The following is a 20106-nucleotide window of genomic DNA, read 5'->3' as shown; positions in this document are numbered from 1 at the left end:
CAGACTTTTAGAGCTATCAATCTGTTTTGAAAAAGGTAAGATTTTGTATGACCTAGGTGTACGCATTCAGGGAAAGAAAAACAAAGATCCTGCTAGTGGTTATAAATGTACTAAGCATTCTTCATAACAAAGCCTGATTATTTGGAGCAGAGGGGAAGGGAAATTTTTCCTTTAAAAAAATTATGGGAAAATTATATGTGAGGAGTTTCCGTATAATAAATAATCTATTTTCTATAAATGTACAAAATCATTTGTACAGCAAATAAGACACTGATACAAATGCAATAACTGAAAGATATATTTACTTTTATAACTATAATAATTTATTTATGAAATATATCCATATATATATATAATATCATATATATTTTGGCAAAAAGACCTCCCTTTCTTGTTTCAAACAAAGTCTATCACCACTGTTTTAAGTCTATATAACCATTTTTACTCTTCTTTTCATTTTGCATTTTTTCTTTTAGTCTCCATCTTCCAATAAAATATAATTTAACGTCATCTGGTTACAGTTTAACCTATGCACCCTGGGGAAAGTCTGCCTGAAGTTCAAACCAAAAAAAGATCTATAATGTTACAAGTAAGGGATTTCCTCTCTCTCTTTTTAAATTATGTTATTGAATAGGATGTGCAAAAGTTACTCTCTTTCAAGCTTACTCTCGCATCTTTCTATCAAAAAAGTCCATAATTTCTGAAAATATATTTTCTGTTGAAAGATATCCACTGGTGGATATAATAACATCATCATGTCTCCAAGTTGTTCAGTGAAGAGATAAAAATGTGATTTAAAGGACTAGAAAGGATGAATGTATGTGTTAAGGATGATAATGTATGTTAGGGGGCTTTGAATAGCATATGATCTGGTACAATAAATTCTTTTGTGTGAAGTTTCTTTTGAAGTTCCATAGTCCTACCCTTTCATCCCTAGGAAATTTATTTGGGATGAATTATTGTAGTTCTGCTCATCAGCTACAATGCATCTCTAAATAGGCACTGTAAATGTTTTTGAATGGAACTTTGTGCAAGAATAATTTGTGCATAAATTCAGTAACCTATTGAATACTCCATGTATACTCTTAACTTGCTATAGTTTATAGTAACGTTTATATTAGCCGTTCATATTTATTCTGCATAGATATTGTTATTTAAACATCTGCCACAAGGTTACAATATGATGATTCAGGCTTGCATACATTAACAAGAGAAACATTTTGAATCTGTTTATTCTTATTGAGAACTCATGTATAGGCAATCTCTCTCTAACTCATCACGTTGTCCTGTTACAATTGCCCACGTAAAACTGGATGGGTTCTTCAGACACATAGCAAGCATAAGTGAAACAGTATGTTTCTATTTTACTTTTAAAAATCAGGTAGAAAAATGTTTCCTGAAATTGTGTTGCTGAAGTTTGAATCAGTCTTTGTATTTGTGTTCAAATATTGATATATATATTCCCTGCCAGGTTATGCGATAATTATCCTTTACTGAGACTCTCACGGGGGAAGCATGGGAGAAAGCTTCTTCATACAGGTTCACGTGCCCTCAGAATGGCATTGAGGGAATGGAAGTGTTGCATGCTGCTGAATTCTCCACTGGCATCAGACTGAAGCATCAATGTTGTCCATCTCAGGAGAGAGCTGTAGTTTAAGTTCTTGCTTCTGAGCTTCAGCAAATGAATGTTAAAGCTAAACAAACAAACAAAAAAAAGCCTGCTTGGTTAGTCAGAGCTAGCTGTCTCTGACCTGGTAGAACTATGGTTCACCTCCTTGATTATATACACACACCTACTTGATATAGTATACACACAGAGTAAATGCTACCCAGATGCCTAATTAGCTCTGATTACATAATCATAGCAAAACAAAACAAAACAAACAAACAAAAAAAAAAACAGCAACAACAAAAACAAAAGAAGTTGGATCCTTCCCTCCATAGCTAAAATTTTGAGGTAATGAGGTGATTTTGACTTATTTTAGAAGTCTTGTAGTCCTAATGGCTGCTTCATTTCACCCAGAACTACAAGTATTTGCTTATACTGATATAATTTTGCATTTCTTACATTGCAATGGTATTAAATTTTGATTTGGAACTGGAACGTTTTTGCAACTGGCTACAAGGTCACAGTAACCTCTTTATATCTGACACTTATAGTAGATTTATTTCCCCCTCTAAATATTTTTCCACAAAAAAACAGTTTGTTATGTTTCTGTACCCAGACAACTTAGGTTTTACTGCAGTAGTGCACTGTCACATGTAGATGAAGTTATTGAAGTAGTAATTGAGTAAAAAGTTGATAGACAGGAACAGCTCTTGACTGGAGGGGGGGGTGGGGAGGGAGTAGTACTGTTTCCAAAATATGTTGGCTTATCGCCAGAGAATCCAATTTCTGAAAGAGCTATATCAGCAAGAGAAAAGCTGTAGTAATTCTATGTGTAATAAAGGCTATTTAAAAATAAAAATAAATAAATAAAAAAAAACTTCACAATCCAAATTCTGCCCTTATTTAGCAGGAAGGGAAAATTTTCATTTGGAATAATTTAGTCTTATGAAAATACAAAGCAAATTTATTGAAACATAGTATTTCTACTCAACAAGATACACACCTGAGCCATACCTGACTGTTCAGGATCCTCCAAGCTCTCTGTGCTACTGAATGAAAGCGTTCTCCTCTTCCCTGCTTTGGTCTTTTTCCTCTGTTGTTTTCATTGATCCATGATTTCTGGGGAAGAGAGATTTGCTCAATTTCTCACTGTGTTCTCATCGATTATCCTTACTGAGCTATTCATAAAGTGACAACGTCATACCTTTGTTTAGAATAGAAAAAGCCTTGCATATTTCCATTCTAAAATAATGCACTATTAAGCATGGCCTGAATTGTTCTGCTTGTTATCCTAACTGTAGCTATTTCAAAAATACCACATCATAAAAAGAAATCCACACTCATTTGTCTGGCTGGCTGGGATGGGATGGCTGGGATGAGTCTGGCTGGGATGGAGTTAATTCTTCATAGCAGCCCATACGTTGCTGTTTGTTGGATTTGTGATTTAAAAAAAAAAAAGTGTTGATAGTGCACCACCGTTTTGGTATTCCTGACCAGTGCTTGCATGGCATCAATGGGACAAAACTCGGACAGGTGACCTGAACTGGCCAAAGGAATATTTCATAACATCTAACATTATCCTTGATTACAAAACTCTGGGTATAGATGGGGGGGGGGGGGGGGGGAGGGGTTGCTTTTGGTTGGCTTTTCTTAGTGACTGGCTTGGCATCGGTCTGTATTCAGGAGATGGTGAGTGATATACATTGCATTGGTTATTGGGTTTTGGTGTGTGTGGTTATTTATTTGTTGCTGTTTTTTTTTCCCCTCTTTCCTTCACCTGTTGAGCTGTCTGTATCATGAAGCATGAGTTTTCTCACTTTTGCTCTTACTATTCATTCCCCTACCCCACTTGAGGGTGAAGTGAGTGAGTGGCTGTGTGTGTGCTTGGCTTCTGGCCAGGGTTAACCTACACAACTAGATATGAGAATTGGATTTGAAATCAATACATCTCTTGATCAGTTTAATTTGATAAATGCAATGAACAATTTACTTCCATGAATAGTTTACTTCCATGAAATAGTCAAATCATATACGCAGCCTGCATTATTAAGAAAAGATGCTCACCTTCTCCTGTCTTGCATTCTCCTGCAAAACTGTGTACACTGCTTGTCATCAGTATCCAAACAGGAACACCGAAAAGAAGACTGGAAAGTACTTTGATTCTGGCCTGTAGATCTTTTGCCTCTAAAACTGCCTCTGTAGTTAGACAGCCCATATGGAACAGTCCTCCTGTTGTGAGAATCACAAATATTGTATATTTTAGGAACTATTAAGATGATGCTCTGTTTTTTTTTCTCTTTTAGAAAACAGACCTACATCAAACCAATCAACTTATAAAAGCCTAAGTTGATTGAGTTTGGTATCTTCATATACCAAACTTTATGAAGTAGCTAAACAAACAAACAAAAAACAGCTCAAATGTCAGAATTAGTTGGCAGCTACATTGACTACGTACAAAATAAATTGAGTACCAAGCACCCAGTACAAATACATCCCCAGGTAATTGCTTATTTCAGTGTTTCTTTGTGTTGGTTACTCCCCACAAATGTCATGTCCAGTGCCATGGCTGGTAGAAACTGAAAAAGGGGCTGTGGCAATTTCCACCAGATAAATGACATGTTGTTGTCATCATTTTCTGATTTGCCATTAATTTTATTGAGAAATGGAGAAAACCATCAACATGATTAGTTTACTGCATCACGTTTAGGAACATGAACCATCGAGTCACAAATGTGTGAACAGCTAGATAATCTTTCTCATGCGATCTCTCACAGAAAAGCACTGATGCCTACATATTCTTTACAGCAGCACGCCAGTAGATAGAGGTAATTCTCTTTATTTTCCTAAAGTTTGGCATACTTTGTTTACAGGTTATAGGCGATAGTATCAGAAAAAGGAATGCTTCATGGCTGCTTGCTAGTGTCCCAAAAATGCATGAATAGTTCTGATGTATGTCATGAATTATTCTCCTACTACTACAAGTTGTCACAGAATCTCATCTCAGGTTTACACCACATGGAACTTCTGGAGACCCACCAGTGCTCCAGTGTACTTAAGGGCTGGGCTAAGCAACCCACAAATGCTAAAAAACCAAAGGGTTCAAAAGTGAGAAAGAGGAGTACAGGTGAAAGGGTGAGAAAAAAAAAAAAAAAGAAATGCGGAGGAGAGGAAGTAAGAGTGGTTATAGAAGGGTTACAGAAGGGTTGCAGAACAAAGCCTGAATAATCAGCTTGGAACCACTAACTCTGTGTACTTGGACTTGTTTCATTTGCTTTCATAAAAACATCATTAGGCTATTAATTGGAAAGCTGCAAATTTTCCATTTTCCCACGCTCATGGTGGGCTGAAATGTTTAGAAACATTATTTTTATAATCTCTGCTATAATTTTTGATGTAACATCACTACAGTTCATGCAAATCAGTTATTCAAACCTCTGCACTGCTAGTAACGTACCAGCTTGTAACCGTGTGTCTCATCTTTCACAGCCTGAACCAGATAGATTTGTTATAAAACCACAGAAAGAGGCAAAATCACAAGCAGTATTTCTGTTTGTTACAGACCATGAGAGAGACACTCTCCAGCAGGTGCTGATCTTCTTGACATGTATGCAGAAATTGTTGTCTGTTTTCACCACTTCCTTCATTCTACAGCTATACCTCAACACTAGGAAAAGCCAAGAATATGCAAATTGGGGTTAGGACTTTAGGACTTGATTTTGCCCCCTCTGTTCAAACAGACATTTGAGGAGCTATTTGTTGTCTTCAGGGTTAAGGGCAAGTCCTATTTTATAATTGAAGAGTATTAATAATTCTGCACTGTCATCTACTGGAGAATAACGAATGATAAATGGCTAATGTAGTTAACTTGTGTCATAAATAGTTGTTGCACAGTCATATTTTTAGATACATTAATGCTTTTTATGAAGTAATGGCTGGTATTTAGAGACAGGAATGAAAGGAAGAAAGTTCCTGTCTTTTTAAGGGTAGTGAACCCTCTATGGAAACAGTCTGGGACAACTCTGTTATTCAACTTAATTCTTAGATGTAGGCTGAAATAAAGAGAGGAATTTTGCTTGGTCTAACCAGCTGTGAAACCCCTATTTCATGGTAGATAGGCTGTAAAGGGATAAGGAAGCTTTTTACAGCTGTTGCAGATGTCATCCCGCATCATGTTAACAAGACATCAAATACTGTAGTATTTTATTTTCATTATTTTAAGTGGTTCCCCTTAAAATGTTCACTTTTCCAACATATGATACAATTTTTTCTTATTTTAATTCTCTAAATGAGACTCTCGGTGGGACTGAGCTACAGGTTGGCCTGTGTCAGAGGTTTTGCCTTCACAGCTGGAGAGGCAAAAGGGCACATGTGCTTTATTCCGTAGTTGCTGCAGTTTGCAAATTAATGGGCTAAGTGCAATCATAATCAACATCAATTTTATGTTAATGCATCAGTATGAGAACTACAGTGAGTTAGGAACGGGCCCTTTATCAGTCTGATGTATTTCCTAAGAGACAGTAAATTCCAGCAAACTGGCAGGAGTGGACAATGTAGTGTAATTCCAAGTGATTAGAAGCATGAATCACAGCCAGAAGCAGAGGAGGAAACTGATATTTTAGATACTGCTTTTGATCTTTCTAATCAAGTGCCTTAAGTTTTGTGAGACTCGTAAGCCTTATGCTTATAAGGGTATGCTTCATAGCTTGGAAAATGTATTCAAGAGCACCTCATTGTCAAGTGTAAGACCTTTAAGAATACCCAAGCAAACATTTTTATGTAAGCTAATATGCAGATTTGCCGATCAGAGATGGAAATTTAATAGTTCTCCAATATGCCTGTTTTTTTTTTTTTATTCCTACAGATAAACTTCAATAGCAACTCAGAATCCTTCCAGCAGTATTCAGAAAGAGCTAAAAAAAAAAAAAAAGTCAGTGTTTTTGTGCCTGTCAGTTACTCTGATGCAACTCATAAATCTCAACATTTAAAAAAATGTTAGTGTGTGCATGGTTATCATTCCAGCAGCTGAAAATGTTAGTATTTCAAGTTAGTTCATGCCTCTTTCCCAGTACTTCAGAAGTGAGAAGAGATGCCAGAGAGATTCAGTTGAACAAATATCAGAAGCATTTGCCTAGCAGCATGCTGAGATTGTTACATGTGATTAATAAATGGCTGGTTGTGCAGCAAATTTTATGGTGGTGCAGTGCTCAGGTTCAAAATGACAGACACAGAACTACAATTTCTACATGCTAGGTGGGAATTCTTGTCAACATTTAATTGTCACCAAGCATTTGCTTTGCTTCCTATTTCAGGTGAGGTATCTCACTTCTTTAGTCAGCTATTAACCACTTTCTAAATTAAAGAGGGTGTGAGTTTAAACAAATAGCTTCTTCAATATAAGCTGTTTTGTTCTTTATTTCTCTCATTATAAGGCTGTGGAAAAGAAGCTGCTAACCTAACTCTCCAGTGCCTCCAGCGCCTGGAATTATTTCATGTAGTAAAATTATGGGCAGTCAGTGCAACAGATCTGTTATCCAAAGATAATCCCATGTGTAACATAGAGCTGCACAAAGCTAATCAAGGCACAGCGTGCTCCTGTCACTTGAAATGTGCTTTTGATTTGTGCAATAGAAGGAACAGGCAGCAATCTTTAGGCTGGCCAATGTTTCTCCTAGAATTTTAAAAGGCAAAAGCATAGAGGTCAGATATTCAGATCCTTAAATAACCCAGACCATTTCTGTACTTCTGCACTTGTATCCATAAAATGCCACATAAAAAGCTGACCTAGACGTCAGCTGTCTCTTGAAGCAAGTTTTTGTCAGTAAATTAATAGAGATACGCATTTGTTGAAAAAGACAAGTACTGAGTAGTAGTGAAACAGCCATTCTAAACCAGTGATACCAGTGCAGATTTCCCACAGAAAAAACTGCCCGTTGAGTAACTCTTGCCTTTAAGTCTAATTGGGAATTGTACAATTTGCCCATGTCCAGCTGTCCCTCATTTATACCAGGGTGAATGTTCAGAATTCAGGCAGCCAAATCCAATTGGTCTATTTTAATTCTTATAACATGTGGCTGAGTTTCTCATGCTATGTTATAATTGACCTATGAGCTGCTATTATTTTCTACTTTCCCAGCCACTTAAACACAGCAGATACCTCCAGGGCACTTGAGAGTTTCAGCCAAAACAAAGGTATGAGGGGGTTGCAGCATTCATCTCAGATGCTGCGATTTCAGTATTCAGCAATATATTTTCTGGCAGGTATCCAGGCCAGAAAGGCTCCCAACAGTCTCTAGTGTTCTCAGACAATCTTAAAATGTATGAGATCCCTGTAAGGACCACTGAGAACAAAGAATATGGAAAGGAAGCAAAAAGTAACATCCTTCAAGGACACCAAAATGTCTCCAAAATGAAAGGCGCTGAGGGAAATCACAGATATTTCTGTGTACAATTCCGCATAAAGCTACTGCAGTAATACCGTGTAACTGCAGATGATGAGATCATGGGCTTTTCTGAGAGTTCACTCCAACTGCCTGCAACAAGCATCAGGTTTTTTAAACTGTGAGTAGTTCACAATAGGAGTTCCTCCCATATTATCACTTCCTCCTCTTCATTATCATTTAAGTAAAACACCATGGGAATGCTCTTCAGAGAAGTCCTGGACTTCTTGGTCTTCTGTCATTCTAACCACATGCTCTGGTTGTAGAAATTGTACTTTCTCTAAGCAGCTTTTTGCAGTTAAAATTATTTTCAGATGAGAGAAACAAGTTTTTAAGCTCCAGAGCCACACCTTTATTTCCCCCATCCTCCATTTAGTTGTACTCAGTGTTCCTCTTTATCTAAACAGGCAACTGTTATCCATAAAAGATGTAGCTCCAAAATCTTGCTGGATTTGGTTTTACCTTCACTCGTTTTTTGTTTATATATTTTTTTCAATCCTGTTCTTTAATTAATACTTGATAATTTGTGAGGACTCCAAATTAGTAATTAGTTATAGCTAACTTAGGCAATAAGCCAAAGATTGCACATATCTACCTTGCCATCCCATCTCACTCATCAGATGGGTTCTTTGATATACCTCCCAGTGAGATTTCACACTACCCAAGTACTGTGAGAGAATCCAAAGGCTGCAATAAGGCAGACTATTGCTGGGCACCTTCTTTAGCACGCCATCCCAGGAGGATTACAGCAGTGACACAGGCTTGAGCAAAACTGTGCATAGTAAAATCAAAACATGTTTGTTTTTTTTTTAAGTCTGTGTATATTTTAATTTTATCAATAAAACCCTTATAGCTGTCAAAAGGATGCTACATGCTTTCTATATCAAATACGATCAGAAAAAAAATCTGAGTTTAGTAAAACCTGGGGTATGTTTCTTGAGGCTAGTGAAATCAGCAAACCATGGGGGCGTATTTTTTCTTTTTAATTTCATTCTCTAAACACCCAGAGAAGCTAACCTGCTGAACCGAGCTATTGCTTCACAAAAATACCTCTCTCTAAACAGCACTGCCCGTATCCTTCAGTGTCTCATACCAGTTCTAATCTGCTCCCAGTTTTGTGGCAAGTGATATGATTAAAAATATGTATCTGGTGCAATATTTTCTGTCTGTGGGGCCCAAGCTCCCATTATTCCTTGTTCTTCCTCTGCCTGGCAGGAAATCTTATTAACAAGGAGGCTGCTTCTAAAGGAAATAGACTGAGGCAAATCCCAAAGGGCAAGAACAGCTGGAAAATGAGGAAAGGAATCAGATAAAATTAGGTGGTAAATGATAGCTTTCTTAAAGTAAAATGCAGAGTACCCATTGCTAGTTTCTGAAGCCACCATACCAGTGCACACACACAACACACTCTCTGGTGCGTGTTCCCGCAGTGTGTACAGTTCAAAACCCACTGCTGGTTTAAAAACAAATAAAACAAACCTGGGGGAAAATGAACAAAGGTTAAGCTTTAAGACTGATGAAAGTGCCTGTGGTCTGATGGCCATGGAGACTGTTTACTCTTTGTTTAGTCTTAGAATTAGGCCAACATGAGCAGCTGTAGTGAAATTTCAAGGCACTAGCTGTTAGCGTGTCTCATTCCTGACCCCATTTTCTTCAGGGGCAGCTCCTGCAATGACACGGGAGCCTAGGCTGCAGAGCCAAGAGATTTCAGGTCTTTCTGAGGATACTGCTGTTAAGCTATCAATACTGTCAGCACTGTAAATAAGGTTTTCAGGAAGACAGGATATATTCTACATTTAGACTGAGAAGGGCATGCAAGCTGTGCATGTGTCAGACAGAGATTTAAGGTACCCAGGGATCAGGCTGAACAATGCAGGATGAGGAAATCTGAAAAGAATTTTTAGGAGCAGTCAGGAGAAATGAGCAGAACACCAAGCAGGAGAGAGGGTGAATTTGAGACAGTTAGTGGAATGGGAATGTCTTTTCAATATGAAACTGTCAAAAGAAGGCATTCACTAAAAAACAAAGCCACACCTTTCTTCTTCTTCTTTTTTTTTTTTTTTTAAAAAAAAAAAAAAATGGAAAGTTATTGTAAAATGGAAACACTGGATCTGTTCATTCAAGAGTGTACTGACCCGTCCTTTAAAACAGAATAAGCACGAAAAAGCAAGCTGTTTTCTATCTTAGCCTAGAAAAATTGTATTTTAAGTAAAAAGATTGTGTAGTTATATGCCATTATTGAACTATTCTGAAGACATTTTTTCTTAAGTTTGATACTTATCTCACTGATTGTGGGATTCGAGTTGTGAAAACTGGTTGCACTGCTTAGTAAAATGCATGCATTTTGATAACGACAAATGACCAGCAAACTGTCTTGTCTACCTGGGAATATGCATAAAAGCTAGGAATATGCATACAGACAGTCAACCTAGATGTGAGGTCAGTTGTGCAAAGCTGGAACTGTACAATAAATTTATTCTGAAACCCTTGGGGTTTCATTTGTAATAACGGCAAAGAATGAATACATCAAAAGACTTGTCTACCCATGAATCCATGCAATTAAACTGTATTAAATCAAGGTGTGAAGTCAGTACATGATTTAAATTTTCAAGAATAACCATGTTTGTATAACAGGTCTAATAAGCACACCAGTTTGTCTATGATAAAATAAAACCATAACAGTAGAAGCCTATTACTATGTTCAGTAAACCTATTTGAAATAGTCCGCTTTTGATGTGAAGACTTGTGTAGCATTTTAATATCAAAAATCCTCCTTTAGGGTAGGGGAAATTTACAATCTCTCATTTAATTTTTCACAAATATTTTTATAACTTTAAAGAAAAAGTTATTTAATATTACTCATTTTGTTAATATTCCTCATTTACATTAATTCCTTTTATCTTCTTTATGCCTGATTTTTTTTTTTTTTTTTTTTTTTACCAGTATGACCATAGATTCCATAATTTTAGTTATTTTAATTGTTACTAACTTGTTAAGGTTTTTCTTTTTATCTTTCATTATTCAGGCTACATTAAGACCTGAGATACACATGGATAGTCTAATCTTGATAGTCTGCAACAGGGCAGGGCAAGCTTCATCCAGAAAAATGAAATCAATTCAACATAAGATTCATCATTTCATCACTTCTTTTGGCACTTAGTTCTGATGGTTAACAATGCACACTGTTAAACAGAGAGATCAACTTCTTTATTTGAATTTGCCTGGCTTGCAGCCACTGTTTTATCATCATGCCTTCGGCTAGCAGGTATTTTTATTCTGATCTATTAAGATCATAAGCACGTGCTTAATTGTTTTGGTGAACGAGAAATCTTTAGCTGTGTTCTTTTATTTCTAGTAATAGGACACAGGACAGTGTCTACATTTAACTAATGATGGAGATAATTCTAAAAAAAAATAGGGAAAATGTAAGACTTTATAATAACACTTAATAACCATAAGAATGAAAAGCACTTTAAATAATGTTATGCAGGCTTTCTTTCAATGAAATTCAATTACTGATGAGATGCAGGTAACAAAACGAAGTTATGAAGAAAATGGAAAAGTGAGTCAGCAGGGCATCCTGTTAGAGGAGTATCCAATTGATTGTCCTGGAGTCTTCTTGTTTTCATTCTAGGATGGCCTTATGACAGTGACCTAAGCCAGCAGCGAGCAAAGATCATTAGCTTATAGCTGTTAGACACCTGATCATAGGTGGAGTCAACCACTGTTGCCTATATAGCTTCTGGCAAATCCTGAATCCTGACATTTGTCAGGAAAAGGAAACAAGGAAAAAGGCCTTTCTCACCTTTACAGGTGGTCATATTAGATCAGAAAAACAGATTTCCCTAGGTGAACCATTTAGAGTTGTTGACCTAGTGCTGCTGACATGCTGAATTTTGATGGCCATTCAGGAATAACGACGCAACATCGCGTCCTTATAGCATCCCAATGTCAACACATACTCGTGAAACACTCCCCATATCCTCTACCACTATATCCCACAGAGCAAAACAACAGACTACGAGTTAGTGTATGCCCTTGTCCTTCCCCAGAGGAAATAGAACATGTCAGAGGATCAGAGCTGCAAACACAAAAATATTAGAACAAATTCTCCCTTTCACTTTGTCCATCCAATTGTACTGATTCAGAAATTGATGTAATTGGCAGACAGAACTGTTGGATCATCATCTAAGCTGCCCTTTATGACATGTTCATAGAATTTCATTCAGTTATCCATCTTTTGAGTTTAATTAATACTGAAATAAGATGTCACCTAGAGAAAAAATTTTTGCATTGATTTAGACACTTCAATAAATTAATTTTGTTGCTTAATCCAAGTGAGGAAGTGCTTTTAAAATTATGTATCTACGCTGATTCCCCTTTGAAAGTCTCTGTATTATTGCCACATGTTCTTACTCTACTTCTATTTCAGAATTAAAGACCACTTTGGTATCTGATGTTGCATCACCGTTATAGTATTATTTTCCCATAGTTTTCATCTTTTAATCTTTTACTAATCATTCTGAGCATCTGTAGTAGTTCATGCAGCAACAGTAATGTCATTAACTGAAGCGCATTTTGACATTGATGCACAAGCTCAGTTCATAAAGAAATATAGGACTCCTGTAAAGAGGTACAGATCTAAAAGGTCTTCCCTACATTTTCTTCTTTAACATATAGAATTGAGCATTAAGCTGTAGCTTTATTACATCAGTGGGTACCGTTTAAAAAACAAGCCATTCTTTCACCCTCAAAATGTGTCAGTCTATAGATCAAGATACAGATCAAGATATGCATAATTAATAACTTGACAAAAATGCATTGCCAACTAATTCTGAGTAACCAGTTTTATCAGTGAGAAAAAAAATACCAGCTTTTAATTATCTTTATTATGAAACTTTTGTCTGCATCACGTAATTGCATTATTCTGTTCTACCTTACCTGACTTCCGTTAGGGCTATGTCTTTCCCACTTAGGGCTCTTGCTGCTCCCAGCATAAGGGATTCACATTACGTGAAAATAACACTGGTGGGCTCAGTGATCTGGACTAACCCCAGTGGTTCGTAGATACGTATAAAGCAATACTCAAATGTGTACACGTCATATCTCATTTAATTGGAAATAGCTGCAAAGTCAGAGGCTGGATACTCTGCAGTTGTGTGCTTTTCCAGAATTGTCACTCTGCTTATCCAAGTGGTTTCTCAGCAAGGATAGATAAAGGCCCTGTATTGGCAAGGCTTCTGCCTCCAACACTGTTGTCACTGAAACTTTAACCACTTCCACAGGGAAGGAAAAGAGGAGATCATGACCACTATTTGCTTTAAACATATTACAACAATGCTTAACACCATCTTCTGTGGGAAAGAGTAGAGGGAAGAAATCAGAGGAGGAAGTGAAGTTTGTCTGTGAAGTATGGAGAGAAGAGTAACCTGGTAACAGAAAATAATGAGGAATTTGTGACAGGAATAAAAAAAGGATAAAGTGAAGGATACAAATCCAGAGAAATGAGAAAGAAAAAAAAAAAAAGTTAAAAAAAAAATCAATTGTAGTGCTTGGTGTAGGAAGTTAAACTGCAAAAGAAATGAGAAGCAAATAAGCAGGAAAAAGATCAGAGTCAACAGATGTCAGGGTCGAGCACTGGAACAGGCTCGCAGGAAAGTGGTCACAGAACCGAGCCTGCTGGAGTTCAAGAAGCATTTGGACAATGCTCTCCAACATATGTTTTCATTTTTAGGTAGTTCTGTGTGGAGCCAGGGGTTGGACTTGATGATCCTTGTCTCTTCCAACTCAAGATGTTCTGTTCTATTTAAGAAACACGCCCCAAAAGTTTACTAACTTGCTCATGATTTAATAATGGTATCGTAAGCAAGAGAGACCCATTTAGATGAAGATACAAATACACCTTTATGAGTATAGGCACCAGCAATAGATAAAAAACAACATTAAACTTGTCCAGGTTGATGGTTGGACTTGATGATCTTGGAAGTCTTGTCCAACATTAAACGATTCTACGATTCTCTGAAAACCTCTATTTTTCAATGTAATCTTTCTGGCTTTCCGTTGCATGTGTTGTCCTCAAAGTTACGTTTGAACAATCCTTTTTACTAGTCAATATAAAAACTTCCAACAACACGTATACAGAAACATGAAAGCCCTATTTATAAACAGCCATGCAGTCTTTACAGATCCAAGGGTTACTTCCATTTAAAGAAGTATTGTAACTTTCTTGGGATATTGAAGTGCACAGGCAGGACTGATTCCTCTCATTCATATCCAGAAATACTTTTTGTCTTACTGAGAACACTGTTCCAGGTAGAACACCAGGCCAGAATTAGCACCTTTTCATTCATACATGTGACATGAAATCCTAATGTAATGTAATCCTATTCCTGTTGCACTGAACGTGGTCAAAAATGTGGAATATCTCCATACTTACTTAATTCAGTGGCTACCTCTGCCCTCATATTTAGAAGCATTCTTCTGCAATCCTAGAATCTTTGAAAATCAAGGGTGTGCTTTTTCAGCTTAGAGGGAGATTTGTACATCTACCTAACACATAAACAGAGCCTTTCCTTTCATTGCTCAAGAACCAGCTAACGGAGCAAGGCAGTCCTGTATAGAATTTAACATTCCATATGAATACTTAATCCTTGAATCTATACATTCTGTAGCTTGCATAGAAATATCTGGTCAAATGGCATAAAAATAACTATGATAGAAATCAAACTTTTAGAGAAGTTGAACGATCACAGGCAAGACCTGTGCACTGGACAGTGGCAGTACCAGAGACATTTGCTGTTGTTTTGTGTACAATTGACTTTAGTAAAGAAAGTTGAGAATCATAGCCCCAGCTGTTTAGTATTTGAATTATGAATACTTCCTTTATGGAAATCTTATCTCTCTCTCCATTCTCTACTTTTTAGAAGAAAACCTCCACATCAGTGAATTAATGCAAACATGTTACAGGATTGCATCCAAAATAATTTTCGTAATAGAATGAAAATGGCAACAGCAACAAAGAAGAAAAAAAAAATTAATGACTTCTATGGACGTGTTAGACTTTCAGGCTGGTAGAATTTCAAAAAGGCTTGTCATCAGGCATGGCCTCTAGCTGGGATACACATGTGAATTTACAAATTAAGTGTTATAAACCCTGTGTAATTTAACCTTTTCTACTGCTACTCTCTATCTTTTTCTATTCCTTTTGTTATTTTAATCCAATGACAAGGTTTGCAGTTGATTCAAATTTATTCTTGTGGCTAAGAGAAATATTAGCAAACCATAGTCAACAGCAGTCAACGGTTTTAGATTCATCCAATCTCCTGATTATTTTTTAATGAACTGACTGCTGTGGTTCCTACAGGACTGATACCTTTTAGCCTATGAAAATCTTTACAAATCCTTAAGACTTGTTTAGTCACTCAATGAGACAGGATATATACAATGGGCTAGGAGGAGGACTGTAACCTTTAGGATGTAGGCAAAGTGTCACTCTTCCTGGATGAGTTCTTTTAATTAGATACTGTTCATAATGGATCCTGCTTTTCTGCATGTGCTTCACCCCCTCTGACCTGCGTGAAACTCAGAATTTCCACTTCATGAGAAATGTGATGATTTCAAGAACTGTTTTTATTACATGCTGAAACAAAAGCTTATGTTTACCATTCCCATTGAGCGTAATTGTAAAAGACACTCTTCTGTAACATCTTAACTCTGGTATATTGAGGTTTTCAACAAAATATTATTTTAACGTCAAAGCACTCTCCCACATGAATTTTTATCAAAGCCAGTACAATTACACACACACTATTCTTCCCTTCCTAAAGGGCGGTTTATTAGAAACAGGTTTCTCCTACAAAATAACTCCATTTTCCCCCCATGACTAATTGCACTCGGGCTGCACACGCCGTCCACCCGGGGCTGCTTCCACCGGGACGCTGCCTGCAGCCCACTCCCCAGCCTTCCTCCTCCTCCTCCTCCTCCTCCGCCCCCCCAGGCGATGCCGGGCAGGTGGCGGGGCGCTGCAGTTCGGCCTCCCCCGACCCCCGACGGGACCCCTGGCGGCCGCCCCTCGCCCCCCTGACCCCAGCCCCGCCTTCCCGCGGAGCTGCCCTGAGGGTGGCTGGGGGCGGGCGGGTGCCGCAGCCCCTTGGAGCCCCCCGCAGCCCCTCGGAGCCCCCCCGCAGCCCCTCACCTCACCTCCCGCAGCCCCTCTCCTCACCTCCCGGCGACCCGCGCAGGGGCGGCCCCTCGCAGCCCTGCCCGCCATTTCGCGTCCCTCCCTCCCTCCCCTCCATCCCTCGCCCCTGACTCACTCGGGGGTGTTGATCCAGATGATGTCGAGGTGGCAGTAGTAGACGCACTCCTTGTCCTTGTAGGTGTAGCAAGTGCAGCGCCGGGCTCGCCGCCGCAGCGCCCCGCCGTCAGCCCTGGCCCGGCCGCCGCCGCCCGGCGCCGCCGCCGCCGCCTCGCCGCCCTCCCGCTCCTCCCGGCCCAGCGCCGCCGAGCGCGGCTCGCCGCCGGCCGGCACGGAGCGAGGCCGGGGCAGCGAGGACCCTGCAAAAAGGGAAGGGGGAAGAGCAGGGCTCAGAGATCCCCCTGCGGCCCCCTCGCGCCCCTCACCCGCTTGCAGCCCCCTTGGGGATGGGACCCCGAGAAGTTTCGGGCGGCCAAAGGCACCGTTATGTCTGCGCGGGATGCCAGCACCGGGGCTTCAGGGCGGCCCGGGAGAGGTTCTGGGGGGTTTAACCCACCGACGGCCGGTGATGCCTAGGTAGCTACCCGCGCTTCTGCTTATAGCCTTTGGGGAAAAGAAGGGCAAAAGCAGCTCTTCTTTGTGTGCGTGCGTGGAAACGGCAAAGAAAGAAAGAAAGTCAGGTTACCTGCAGTCGATGTAATTGTAAGTCCAAAGAGGAACAGTAACCCCAGCTCCATTAACCCCAAATTGCACGCTTGTTAACTGCAGGCAAAGGTGAAGCGCAGGGGCCGCTCCGGGAGGAGTCGCTGGGGGCCGGAGGCAGCCGCCGCTCCCCGCAGCCGGCTCCCCACGGGGCTGCGAGCGGCGCTGCTCCCTCGCGGCTCCTTTCCTCCAGCGCCCGCTGAGTCCCGACGGGGAGAGAGCGGCGTCAGGAGCAGGGAAGATCCATCGCTTGGCGTTTCTCACACACACCTCCCACCCCACCCCCAAATGCGAGCAGAAACCGGAGCTGCTGTTTCCCAGCTGCAGCCGCCTCCCCGCAGCGGGCAGCCTCCTTCCCTGCCTCCCTCCTTCCCTCCCTGCTCTGCCTCCCCCGGGGCGGGCGCTCCCCGCCCCCGGCCCGGTGCAGGTGAGGGGCCGGCAGCGCGCAGCATCCTCCCTGCGCCCCCCTTTGTTCTGCCGCCCGCGCTCCATCGCCCTCGGACGGTGCCCGCTCCTCTCGTCCTCTGGGCGCTCCCCAGGGGACGGAGGGTGGCCCCTGTGATGGAAACAAGAGGTTGAGGCTCAGTCCTGGGCTACGGGTTTAGGAAGTAGTGTTTGGGGCTTTCCCTCCGGGACTTTATCACTGATTTCCCAGGTGAAAATTAAGTCATCACTTCGCTGCTACTTTCGTTTTTCCCTTCAGTAAGAGCGCCTCTTTGCCGGACAAACCTACCGAACTTAAAGAGCTTTAAGTAAACTTGAAGTAAAAGGGGGTTCGTGCTGCATACAAAACTGGCACTTGTTCCTAGAACATTACTGCCCGTGGCCTCGTTTGTTATCATAACATAAGCCACTAAGTGATAATAGGCAAGGGTTTAAGGGTTAAGGGAGTCTGCTATATCTTTTCTTACGGTAGTTAGTGTATTACAAGCTATTATAGGGAACATATGTTGCAGATGGCATATAAAGAAAGGTTAGTAAATTTAATTGTGGATATTTTAAATCAAAACAGGATATTTTGTTTAAGTGTCTTTCAGTACTACCAGAAAGAGCTGAAATCAAAATTATTTGTATGTATCATGCCATTTCAGTCTATTCCCTAAAATCTGTTTCACGAGTAGAAAACTAGTTGCAAGATCCCTCAGGTTATTTATTTGAAGGCGTAATGCTGCTCTCCACCGCGTCGCATTCTTTCTCCGGCCCTGCCCCCAGCTCCAGCTTCAGCTGTGGACTGTTGAGTAACAACACTTACAAAAACCCCATCGAGATGTCACATTCTGTCAGTTTGTCAAACCCTGCCTTTTGTCAGTTTCTAAAGTTTGCCTGTTTTGTGGGAGAGCTTTGGTCTACCATATTCACAGCTAATAACAAAAGCATGATGTTCATTAAAGACATTAGCAGCTAGAAAGTTCCTTTTTCTCTGGTTTTCCCCAGACCATGATTCTCTGTGGAAAATTAAAATGCTTTTGTTTCACATGGGTTTTGAAATGACAAGACATCACAATACAGAATTAAAATGCCAGGAGCATTAATCAAGCCCTATATTCAAAGACCGGTTAGAAAAGACAAGAATTCAGTAAGTCCCCAAAGTTTGCACCCACTGTAGTGAGTGCAGTTCATGCAGACATAGCCAGCTGCAAGCAGTTTGCTCTGATAGTGACAACATTCAACGACTGAACTGTAAAACTGTAAAAAGTCTTTGGTGATTTTAGTTCTGATAGTTTTAAATATCTTTGCTGCAGCCATTAATATTCTCATAACTAATACAGTGGGGGAAAACAGATCTTACCTAAGTTCCTGAAGTTAGTGTTATATTGACATTCAGGCTTGATCTAAGTGCTTATTTACCTTTAAAGTTTATTATTGCTTTGCTGGGTTGTGGGTTTGTGTATATTAAAGTTGTGTTCTCAAAGCATCAACAGAGTTACAGTTAGGCTTCACAGTTATATAGCAGCTGCTGCTATTTTGAAAGATACAGTGACAAAACATCTTTGAGAAAAAAAAAAAAAAAAAAAAAAAGAATGATCTTGAAGTTAGTTCTATTATGTATATAAGTAGAAAAATTAATTGCTTCAAATCACAAGTTCTAGATATAGTACCCTGATACTGTTGGATACAGGACTGATTTTGACAAATGCTTATGACTGCATTTTAACATATCTGAAAATAGAAAAAAATAGGGATTTACTGTGCAGTTACTGTTTAACAGAACTCACCCCTGAAGCTTATAGGAAGTACTGGTTATTTGTTTCTGGTGTGATAAGTAACAATATGTTATTCCTAATTCTAATTTTTAAATTTAATTTTCTTTGTTGCAGAATGATTTTGTCAATAGTAATATAAAATGATCATAGTAACAGAATGAGTAATATAAAACTGTATCATATCTATAGGTTAACAGGCTAAAAAGTTCATGTTGTGTTGTGAATTTATTTGCACAAATTTTCCTAAAAAAACCTGCTCTATTTTTCTTAAATGTTATGTTGAAGGCCTCTTCTACATTGCCCTACTTTTTCTTCTGTGTGCTGTTTAAACATTGAAAAGCCAGGGAAGACCGTATCAGCACTGATACTGACTGCTGTGTAAACAGAAGAAGTGATAAAATATATTCTGAAATTAGCTATCAAGGTTCAGAAATTGAGAAGGGCAAGGTTTTGGTCAAATGACCATATTCAAACTTTAAAAGAAGATAAGACAGACTCTACAGGAAGAAACAGACTCTCATCAAAGGTATTAATACTTCTTGACATTGTGGGTCTGATTCTCATTTACGGTGATTATCAAGTTATTTGTTTGGGTCACATATTACCTATGGAATGGTAACAGTTTTGTAAACCAAATGATCTTTAAGGTCCCTTCCAATCCAAATCATTCTATGGTATATTTAAGGATTATATTTTCATTTATTACCAAAAAGAAAAAAAAAAAAAAGGGGGGGGGGGGGGGGGGAACAAGAAAAAAAAAAAGAAGAAAAAAAAAAAGAGGACCCAAGCAAGCATCCCAAGCAAGATGGATGCCTCCATTGTTACAACGTTTGAAGCAAGGTTGTAGCTATGGAGGTAGATTCCCAATAGACCGGACACCAAAAGATCCAATCCGTATTATCTTTTTCTGTTTCAGTTTCAAATCTTTAGGATGGATTGATACTTTCAAAAATTTTG

At 39.4% G+C, this 20106-nt stretch overlaps 1 protein-coding gene across 2 annotated transcripts; it reads right to left on the bottom strand.

Annotated features, from left to right (window-relative positions):
- Window positions 1-300: 300 nt before the first annotated feature.
- Window positions 301-17328, bottom strand: EDN3 (endothelin 3). Of its 2 annotated transcripts, none has more exons than XM_068700497.1 (5): window positions 16929-17328; window positions 16362-16602; window positions 3674-3838; window positions 2613-2728; window positions 301-1694 (listed from the first exon to the last, which is right to left on the bottom strand). In XM_068700497.1, the coding sequence occupies exons 1-4, from the start codon at window positions 16978-16980 to the stop codon at window positions 2656-2658; spliced, it is 531 nt and encodes a 176-aa protein (XP_068556598.1). In that variant the 5' UTR covers window positions 16981-17328; the 3' UTR covers window positions 301-1694; window positions 2613-2655. The 2 variants fall into 2 exon arrangements, with proteins under 2 accessions (XP_068556598.1, XP_068556599.1); XM_068700498.1 differs by having other exon boundaries at window positions 2624-2728.
- Window positions 17329-20106: the final 2778 nt, after the last annotated feature.

The sequence above is a fragment of the Anas acuta genome, chromosome 16 (genome assembly GCF_963932015.1).
Source record: "Anas acuta chromosome 16, bAnaAcu1.1, whole genome shotgun sequence".
In the NCBI taxonomy this organism is placed as follows: Eukaryota; Metazoa; Chordata; class Aves; order Anseriformes; family Anatidae; genus Anas; species Anas acuta.
Note: the sequence above shows the minus strand (reverse complement) of the source record. Positions and strands in the feature narration are given on the sequence as shown.

Bases quoted from the DNA above. Each gene is read 5' to 3' on its own strand.
- EDN3 (XM_068700497.1), bottom strand. From the start codon at position 16,980: ATGGAGCTGGGGTTACTGTTCCTCTTTGGACTTACAATTACATCGACT. The intron at 16,603-16,928 runs GTAACCTGACTT...CCCTTTTTGCAG, and splicing joins TACAATTACATCGACTGCAG to GGTCCTCGCTGCCCCGGCCT. The intron at 3,839-16,361 runs GTGAGTCAGGGG...TTCTCACAACAG, and splicing joins ATCTGGATCAACACCCCCGA to GAGGACTGTTCCATATGGGC.